The sequence below is a fragment of the Arachis duranensis genome, chromosome 9, assembly GCF_000817695.3.
Source record: "Arachis duranensis cultivar V14167 chromosome 9, aradu.V14167.gnm2.J7QH, whole genome shotgun sequence".
Taxonomy (NCBI): Eukaryota; Viridiplantae; Streptophyta; class Magnoliopsida; order Fabales; family Fabaceae; genus Arachis; species Arachis duranensis.
The window spans coordinates 484,058-493,632 of record NC_029780.3 but is presented as its reverse complement, the minus strand read 5'-3'; the positions used below and the strand labels follow the sequence as shown (position 1 = coordinate 493,632).

General features: G+C 31.9%; 3 protein-coding genes across 5 annotated transcripts; 1 reads left to right on the top strand and 2 right to left on the bottom strand.

Moving 5' to 3' along the window:
- Positions 1–1,806: 1,806 nt before the first annotated feature.
- LOC107463738 (lamin-like protein) lies at positions 1,807–2,985 on the bottom strand. The gene is made up of 2 exons (XM_016082595.3): positions 2,704–2,985; positions 1,807–2,334 (listed from the first exon to the last, which is right to left on the bottom strand). The coding sequence occupies exons 1-2, from the start codon at positions 2,885–2,887 to the stop codon at positions 1,973–1,975; spliced, it is 546 nt and encodes a 181-aa protein (XP_015938081.1). The 5' UTR covers positions 2,888–2,985; the 3' UTR covers positions 1,807–1,972.
- A 1,406-nt stretch (positions 2,986–4,391) lies between these two features.
- LOC107463732 (uncharacterized) lies at positions 4,392–5,507 on the top strand. Its single transcript, XM_016082588.3, has one exon. It carries the CDS (start codon positions 4,495–4,497, stop codon positions 4,675–4,677), a length of 183 nt encoding a protein of 60 aa, XP_015938074.1. The 5' UTR covers positions 4,392–4,494; the 3' UTR covers positions 4,678–5,507.
- Positions 5,508–6,548: 1,041 nt separating this feature from the next.
- On the bottom strand, positions 6,549–9,575 carry LOC107463832 (magnesium transporter MRS2-1). 3 transcript variants are annotated; one of them, XM_016082712.3, is made up of 6 exons: positions 9,414–9,575; positions 8,255–8,883; positions 7,829–7,957; positions 7,396–7,722; positions 7,271–7,318; positions 6,549–7,001 (listed from the first exon to the last, which is right to left on the bottom strand). In XM_016082712.3, the coding sequence occupies exons 2-6, from the start codon at positions 8,855–8,857 to the stop codon at positions 6,771–6,773; spliced, it is 1,338 nt and encodes a 445-aa protein (XP_015938198.1). In that variant the 5' UTR covers positions 8,858–8,883; positions 9,414–9,575; the 3' UTR covers positions 6,549–6,770. The 3 variants fall into 3 exon arrangements, with proteins under 3 accessions (XP_015938198.1, XP_052109751.1, XP_020987735.1); XM_052253791.1 differs by having other exon boundaries at positions 8,255–8,876; positions 9,414–9,572; XM_021132076.2 differs by lacking the exon at positions 9,414–9,575 and adding an exon at positions 9,262–9,369.

The window sequence follows — 9,575 nt, the reverse complement described above, 5'->3', positions numbered from 1 at the left end:
TATTTAATTATATATTATCGGATTTACGAGTTAGTTCCTGTTCTACACCTCCAGAACTAATACCCGAACTAATTACTAACGAAGGCTATTGATTTAGTTCAGATTAAACTCGATTATCCGTTAGTTTCATAACCAATTTAATTAATTCAATTTGAGTTCGAACAAGTAATTGAATATCTGATTAATAAACCCATCAAGTGATAAATTTAATGATTCAATTATCCAATTAGAATTGTATCATAGTTACAATTTAATGAAATATAAAATAAATTTATTAAAAATATAATATATAATTTTAAATATTTAAATTTAATAATTTATAGATTAATATAAAATTTAAAATTTTACAATTTCATCCAAAAAATTGTCTAAAATTTACAATTAAAAAAGTTGGCCAATTGTCACGGCCTTGGACACACTCCAACGCTACCGTGCCGGCACTCGGACTTACTCAACCTCTTGAGCTAAGACCAAGTCAGCCTAACCCTCAATACTTAGCAAGAAAGCTAAGAACACAAGAGAACACAAGAGAAAGGAAGCTTTGGTGGAAAGAACACTTTATTGCTCAAGTGTTGGTTACAAATGATTCACACACACCCAAACTCTAACTCTTACCCCTATTTATAGCCATCCACCTCCTCAATGGATGGTTATGATTAAATCTAATCAACGGTCCAGATTAATCATCCAGAACCTTCTTTACAAATATCTATCCTACCACAACTCTCTAAATGTTTCTAGATTATTCCATACCACTCTTTATACTTCTATATACATCTACACTCTTCTAGAATATTCCGTGATCTTCTAAAGTCTTCTAGAACCTTCTAGAGTATTCCAGAACCTTCTAGGACATTCTAGAACGTTCCGGAACCATCTAGAGTATTCTCAAACACTCCAGAAAACTATACAAACACTGTTAAATATAACCTTCTAAAAATTTACCGTGACACTTTGCTTTTTTAAAATTTTTTAAATTTTTGCTTTTTGTTTTTCTAAAATTATTTTTAAAAATTGTAACACTTAAATTTTAAAACTAAAATGAAATTTATTTTTATAAATATATAATAGTATATAATGTAATTGTTTTCAAATTTTGAAATAATAGTATTTAATTTGAAATAATATAATATAAATAAAAAATAAGTATTTTATGGTTTTTACTCTAAAATAGAATAAATATTAACTCATTATGTAAAATCGAATTTAATTAATTGAGTAATTAGTTTATTTATTCGTTTAAATAAATATCGAATATTTGGATATTGTCTTATAAGTACTCATCAAATTTTATTTTTAATTAAATATTTTTTATAAGATAAATAAATATAAAAATTTATTATAATTAAGTGATTAAAAATTTTGTAAAGAGTGTATCTCCAATTTCTTCATATATAAACATTAATAATAATTAGCTTGGCTTCTGATGTACTGAGTCAACTATATATATTGATAAAAATGAGTCATTTTTATCACAATATATATTCTACACCAAATTAGAAATATTTTGAATTTCTACACTAGGTCAATTGAATTGAATTGACCTATATAACTAAGCAATAGTCATTAGTCAAGGCAAATAGTTATATGGCATTGGAAAAGTTAAAAAGGTTAACCACTTGCAATTAAAGGTTTAAGTAGAACAAAAAAAGATTAAAAAATTATATTATATGAGCTCACAATTGCAAGATTAAATGGAGTTTAGATTTGGGACAAATTAGTCTTTCACCCGAGTTAAGAGTTACTGTAAAAGAAACTAATGAAGTTAAAAAATATATATATTTAATGTCTTAAAATCTTAAAAACTAGTCAACTCTTACTTCATATAAATGGAGAATAAATAATTTCTCATACTAACAAAAGTCATGATATCCATTGAGTGAATATCATTGTAATCACAACATCAAAAAGTTCTGATTTGATAGGAAATTAAGGACAAACCGAACTAACAATAATGTTTATGCTTGACAAATTAATTAACTAAATCCAATCCAATCCGATCTAAACCAAAATAAAAATGTAAAACAATAGACACCATTAAAGAGTAGAGTCCCCAGTCCAAGAGCACAGGAGGAGGAGAAGCTGACTTTGTTGAATGTTCGGCCGCCACGGCGGCCGAAGGAGGAGGCGGAAGAGGATGAACAAGAACAGAGACCTTCATCCCATTGAAACATTGTCCATTGCCACAAATAAAGTAGTATCTCTTGGCCTTATTTAAGGGTATGAAATCCTTGCCACTGCTCCAATTCCCAACAGCACTATCTGTAGTGCAGTTATCATAGCCAGTTTGGTTCACTTCAAACACATTGTACTGTGTCTTCTGGTACCTAAATGCTGTTAACAACATAATGCAAATTATGAAACTCAAAAGTCTAATTCATTAAAAAAATGAAAAAATAAACATGATAAAAGAGAAAAATGTAAAATAATGCAGATAAAAAAATGTCTAACTTAAAATCAGCTACGATATATCTGTCTATAAATATATGTATTGTTTAATTCATTTTTAACGCGTATTTTAATGCATCATTTTTTTTACTTAAATAAAACAAACCAAACCATAGACCAAAATAGAATGTTTTAGATCTATGATATGTAGATCTATGTCAATAACAATAGTCACATTTACAAGAAAGATAGAATTCAGAAATGGGAAAGAAGAGAAGGGTAACTAAGAAGAAGGAGAGAAATGAGTATACTAACAAATGAGGTCACCAACATAGAAAGTGTGGTTATTGGCCCAAAGAGTGTAGTTCATGCCAGGGTTCCAGCCACGGTTTGCACCAACAATGTGGTCTGTGGCTGTGACCACAGTGGTGCCTGAAATCACAAGAAGCAACATTGCACACAATGAGTAGTAATAATGGAGCATCTTCATCTTCATCATCAGTGGAAGAAGAGAAGAAGGAGTTGAAGAAGATTGAAGATGAATAGTCACTAGATAGATAGAAATATGGAGTAATAATTGTGGTAGGGTCCAAGAAAGTTGGACACTTATTATGTAGACAGTGGTGCATTTGCTGTATCATAATTCATAATATGCTTGACACTGACCCACCTTCTAAGTTTAAAGATAACTTTTTCCCTCTCCCCTTAATTCTTTGTTTTTGTGGAGTAAAATTAATTTTCCCATCAATTTTTTTTTTCTTGCAGTATCTTCTAGCTCAAAAGTTTAAGAACTGATTCGTTCTGAATTTGAGTTTTATTTAAGAGTTTATAACTAATTAATGAATCGATGTATATACAAGACGAAATATGGTTACCGAGGATAAAAATATTCTTAATTTTTTCAATCAATTATATAAAGTTATGAACATTTAAAGGTATTTTTGTTCATTAGTCATAAAAAGTTTTCATATTTGTTCACTTTGGAGTTTGGACAATTCAATTTTTGTTTTTATTAACATTTTATTTAATGAATCAACAGTTATAGTATTTTTTTGTGTTGTGGTCCAATAGTAAGAGGCCCAAGGCATCTCAAGTCATCACTAGATGTCTACACTATCTTTTGAGAGAGACCTGATGAAGGGTGGTCCAATGAGAGCACAAAAAGTGCCAAATCAGATTGAGGCCCAAATTTAACAAAAATTAGTTAAGCCCAAATTTGGACAAAATCCCACATTTATAGGAAAAAGTGCATTTAGCAAATTAGCATTCGTTTTTTGGTGATTTCTTCAAATCTCATATTTTTAAAAAATAAAAATGCTTTTATCAAATAGGAGTAATATTATTATTTTCTTAAAAGGTTACCTCCAAAAGACCAAAACTCATATTTTAGCATATCACAAAATTGTCTACCAAATAAAAACTTTTTTAGCAAGGGAGTCATCATAACTATCTTTTTATTATTAATAAAGCTAATTAAGAATAGCATAGCTTGTTAATATAAATCTGTTGAAGATATTCTTCAAGGTGGGAGCTAATTTTTTTAGTTTTTTATGGTATATTTTGTTTTAATAGATTAAGAATTAATTCATTGTAGTATTAAAATTTATTTAAAAGTTTATCACTGATTAATGAATTACTGCATACACAAAGCGAAATTTAAATTCTCGATACTTGCTTAAGAAAACTAATGAAAAATCTAGAAGACCAGCACTTTTATTAAAATCTGATCAGCATTTAATTAACAAAAAAAATTAAATAATTTCACATAATTAAATATAATCTCATACCATTAAAAATACAAATAATGACTAATTAATAACTAAAAATCACAAAATCTGATAATCTCCTAATCGAAAACTAATAACCTAACCACTAATCTAATTAGTCAATATTTTACTCACTCAAGCAGTAGTAACATTTTGTGCAATTAAACAAAAAAATTTATAATACTTTTTTTGTTTTTTAATATTTTTTATTAACACATTAAAACGAAAATGAATTCACCAAAGTGTTGATGAAAATGAAAATTCAACTCTAAGCTGAAATATTGAAGAATCACCCTCTTCCTTTTATTCAAGGCTCTGAAGTGAGAAGAAGAATAAGAAAATGAAGAGCGAAACAAAAGCGAAGGTAGGAAGTGGTGGATTTAGGGCAAAATTGGATCACTATCTATATAGCGGTTCTCCAAAACATGTTTTCGTTGGCATAGTTCTCATCACTGCCGTCTTCTCCGTTCCTTGGTTCCTTAGAAACAGAGGTGACTTCCCTTTATTCTTATTTTATACGTAATTCAGATCCTTCAAACCATTGTTGGGTTGTAAAGCTCAAATCTTTTATAAGTGTGTTTATTTGATTATTTGTTTGTTTGTGTGATTTAGGGAAAAGATAATTTTGAGGAGCTATTTAGTGTGTGCTTGGTTCTATTTTTGCAAATTTGATTCGTTGTGACTTTAATTTTGTTAAAATTAGGTTAGAAACTTAGAAGTAGTTTTAGGGTAATGAAATTTGTCCGAGTAGTTATTGACCTAGTTAGTTATTGTTGAGCTGAAGGATAAATCAATTAGAGAGTTACAATCCTGTTTTAGGGTTTATTTGCAATAAATAGTGAGAGATAGCAATTGTCCCATTTGGATCATGGGTTTTGGAGGTTGCTGGTGAGAGCCTAAGTCTATGAATGATTTTTCATTCTAAAACGAAAAGGGAAGTAAATCTATCTGTCAATAGAGTTTCATTTGATATTTTCCTTTTGCTTATTAGAACTTGCATCTAAGCTCTTAACTTTGAGTTAAGCTATGGCATTGGAAGTAGAAGGCTATAATTTTCATAGGGTTAAACTTGTTTGAATTTCACATATTTGTTGTATTAGTATTTCTGAAATCGAAACTATCCCTATGTTAAACTTTAGTTGCAAACTTTTACACATGCCATTTCCTACTTATAAGAAATAGTTTGTTCATATTCATTCCATTGCATGACTTAAAAATTGTTGAAGCCAAAATGCATTTATTCTTTGACATCTAGAATCTGATTTAGACTTACTATTATACGATCACTCGATCGTTTCTTTTGATCACGATTAGACCTTGAAAACGGATTATATTTACGTAGGCCGCGATTTAATTACTACTTTCAAGTTACACCAAAATTATAAAGGAGTTAGAAATGTTTGTTGAATGCCCTTTTAGTGTCTTTTAGATTTTCCTGTGCAATGGAGGTCCATTTTTCCCCCCATGTCCTCTTTCCATTGTACCGAACTTAAATTTATCATGTTATTAAAATAATGATGTGCTATAACTTGGTGTAGGAAATTTTCATTGGTTATATTGAGTTTAAGAGATTTATGTGTTGCAACGTTTGTTAATCTCTAATGATCAATTAAAGAACGCACTAGTGAGCACTAACCTAATTTTGATTGATGATTGATTAAGAGGAGGTAATACTCATTTAGCGTTTAAAGATGTAATTGAAACGAACTAAAAAGGCCTTCTTAATTTTTTAGTTCTTGTGAAATTAACACTTGATTAAAGACAAAGCTCTATCAACGCAAGTTGGCATAGATAGATGAGGGTCTTTATTCCTTAACCATCTCTCCTGGGTTTGATTCTTCTTGGAGGATGGGAATCAAGCTTGTTTGTTTGATTCTTCCTGGAGAATGGGAATCAAGCTTGTTTATCGCCCACTTTGTGTCTTTGCTGTATTCGAAGGATTAGTCATTTAGTTTTCGGCCTGATTGATATCTTGATGTAGAAAAAAAGACACATCTCTCAAGAAGTTTGTTTTCTTTTTCGATGGTGGTTGTTATTTTAGAGATGTTACCAAGAAAATCACTACTAGTTATTATAAATAAGGATGGCAAAAACATTGAATGTGGTTTAACATAATTGTTGAAAAGAAGTTTATCTTCATTTTCGTGTCATAGTGGTTTAACATACTTGTTTTCATCATTGAATGTGGTGTAAAATTTAGATGAAATGAGTTTTGCAACTTATATGATGGTGAATGAATTGTATTGATCTAGAGCATGAAACAAATAGTAACACACATTAGGGTCACAAAAACCCTTCATTTCAAACATGTATAACTCTTGAACTTGAATAAGAACACAAATACTTGCATACTTTTAGAGTGTATTAGAAACAAGATAAAAGGATAGATGCAACCAATAACACTATGTAAATTTAACTACTTTGTTTTAGTATACAATTTTGTCTAAATCATAAATAATAAAGAAAAGAACCACTTACAATTGATGATGCATAAATGAATTGAAAGAATTGCTTTTAACATTGTCTAACTTTTCAGTTGAAATTCACAATTGTGTGTACCAAAATACTACCTATCCATCTTGATGGTGTGATAACTAAAGCTAAAATATCTCTATTCTAAAGGGGCATGAGTCTTCTGTACTTGAAGAAGCACACAAATGCACTAAATATGAGGACTCCACAAATTCCTGTGATTATAAGAACCCACTGAAATGCTTTAGGAACCCTAAATAATGAGATATCAAAATTCATCCCAAATACTCCTGCTACAACACTAAAGATGGCAACTACAAATGTTGCTGTTGTGAGCAACAGCTCGAATTGGATGAGCTGATTCCGAACGTTATCCTGCCGGAGGGAAAAAAAAAAAAGGGTTTCAGTCAGTGTTTCGAAATTCACAAAGTTTGCGAAACCAAATAATCATCAATGACATTGACAAATGAGGCCAATGTGCACAACCATTTTGTTCTTTGACATATAGAACTAGAACATGTCAGATGATTAGTAATGCAAAAGAGTAAAGACTAAAAAAACATGGACAATGCTATGATGCATCCAATAATGAGCATGGACTTTTCGTCGGACTAAACACGAAGACGGAGTGACAGAAAACAAACCAGTTGAATGTTGATGAAATCTTCTGTGTCGTCGATGTACTCTTTCAACTGAAACAAGAAACAATGATCAATGAATTGCTGTGGCCAGACAGAGAGAAGTTTTACAAAGATAAGACTGTGTTTACTGATGTCAACTTGTTTAGAGTGCTATCAATTACTACAAAGTATGCTTCTAGTAACATCTCAAGCTCTTCTATGCTTTCTGTAGCACTATCAGAACTTCTCGTGCTCTCATGTCGGCTCCTAGCACTGCTCATGCTCTTTTCAAGTTTCCGATAATCCTGAGGCGACGAAACAGGAGAAACCGGAGCAGATATGGATACGCCATCAATTGATTTAAACAAAGACTGATCTCCATAGAATGATGACTCCATTCGCCTTTTCTTCTCAGTAAGATACATCTCAGCCATATCACCATCATCATCCATAAGCTGCTCTATTTCATCTCTAACCTGAATTCATACTCATTCAATAAAAGGAAAGGTTAAAAAAAGTGAGAAAAACTATGAACTTCATCAATTGCAGGTAAGAAGGAAAAAATATATACATGAATACTACCTTCTGAACCCTACGAGTCAGGGCAACGAGTCTGCTTTTCAGCCGACGAGCACGCTCCAAATTCAGAGTACTGATTTTAGATGTTAGTTCATCTAACAACGGATAAGCCTCAATTTCTAACTCAGACACCTTTTGGAAATGGCCACAACAAATTAGAGAGTGTTACTAACTAATCTTCCAAAATCAAATGAGTAAGAATTTGAGGAAAGGAAATACAATATGCAACCGTTTTGATTAAGGATCCTGCTTAGGGATAAACTAACACAACTTTTATGCTTTCAAACTATTTTCTAAGTGCAGAACCAGATAAAATAATTCAAGCCATATGCATAGTCATCCTAAGAATCAAGCTGTAAATTATTCTGATTATTCACAACCATGAATTTCAATTCACTTCAATTTCACTTATCTCTTTAATGTACAAACCTGAGAGTCAAGAAATGTGCATGCTGACTCTAATGCAACTTCCAGTGCCCTGAACTCGAATGGCAAATAATCCGGGGACGAGTTATTCCTAAAGTCATTATCAAAATTTCTACTTCCTCTGCTCCGGTTCACCTCAAAATTGTCTGACTGCCACGCATCTCCTGGCTCGCCAACACTGGTCGATGCTAATCGTCGTTGTAGCTCCATCACATAGTTCCATGAATAACTGTCCAAGGAATGCAGGAGAAAAACCTCCTCGGCCGTAATAATACACCTTATCTGTTCTAAGTTGATAACAATAGCTTTTTCCCTTCCAAGGATTGTTGATGGATAGACAAAAAGTGGATCCAATAGGCGAAGATCGCGCGCTGGAAGATCACAACGCCTCATCATAGTAAACTTGTCTACCTCAATTATCTGCGAGTCTCCTGACATGTCAACTCGTATCCACGACCGAAGACTCTGCCCTCTCTTCTTCAGCTCAAGAACATCCACTCCTTGATACAGCTGCCGTCCGGCACCCATAGGCCGATTCACAGCCTCTCTTACATTGATGGTCGTTGCCAGTTTTGGAGGGAGAAGTGGATCTTTCAGGTCTGCCATTATCAAAGTTTGCTAATTGCTAATTGCTGAAAGGTAACAACATCAGACAACTTAATCAATGTTGGTAACATTATCAAACATACAATGAACATTCCTCTTTATCAACACTGATGCATGAATCAATTAATAGAATAATCACCAACCTATCACCAAATCCAATTTAGTAGCCTTCTAATGATCATAATATCACATTATCAAGGCATAAACAATGAGACAAAAAAGAACTTTCAAAGAATCAGTTTCAATTTGACTAATCAGTTTAATGTACCCTAATTATTAATAATTCAATATAGATATGTTTGCTTCCAAAACCAGAATTTTGGCAGAAAATTAATGATGTATTGGTGAGCATGGTGAATTCATTAAATATGCAAATAAATAAAGACAAAGACAGAGACATGCACCTGATGAATAATTTATAGTGGGGTTTATGTCGCAAAAAGAAACTAGTGGGGTTATGGTGACATAATTGAAGGTTGAAAAGTGAGAAAAGTGGTGGGAAAAGAACAAGTTAAAATTTTGATAGGCATAACTAACCATTAACTAACTAACTAACCTGTAATCTCTGTTACAAGTTATAATTGAACAGGACGCTGGGTGAAGAACTCAACCTGAATCTGAAACTCGATACAGAATCTCATGCCACAGAGAGAGAGAGAGAGAGAGAGAGAGATCGGAAAACAGTAACAGAATCCTAATTTAACACATGATAACATAG

Excerpts from the sequence above, each read along its gene's own strand:
- LOC107463732 (XM_016082588.3), top strand. The coding sequence starts at position 4,495 with ATGAAGAGCGAAACAAAAGCGAAGGTAGGAAGTGGTGGATTTAGGGCA.
- LOC107463832 (XM_016082712.3), bottom strand. The coding sequence starts at position 8,857 with ATGGCAGACCTGAAAGATCCACTTCTCCCTCCAAAACTGGCAACGACC. Across the intron at positions 7,958-8,254 it reads GCACATTTCTTGACTCTCAG|GTGTCTGAGTTAGAAATTGA; the intron begins GTTTGTACATTA and ends CATTTCCAAAAG. Across the intron at positions 7,723-7,828 it reads TGACTCGTAGGGTTCAGAAG|GTTAGAGATGAAATAGAGCA; the intron begins GTAGTATTCATG and ends GTATGAATTCAG.
- LOC107463738 (XM_016082595.3), bottom strand. The coding sequence starts at position 2,887 with ATGATGAAGATGAAGATGCTCCATTATTACTACTCATTGTGTGCAATG. Across the intron at positions 2,335-2,703 it reads CTATGTTGGTGACCTCATTT|CATTTAGGTACCAGAAGACA; the intron begins GTTAGTATACTC and ends TGTTGTTAACAG.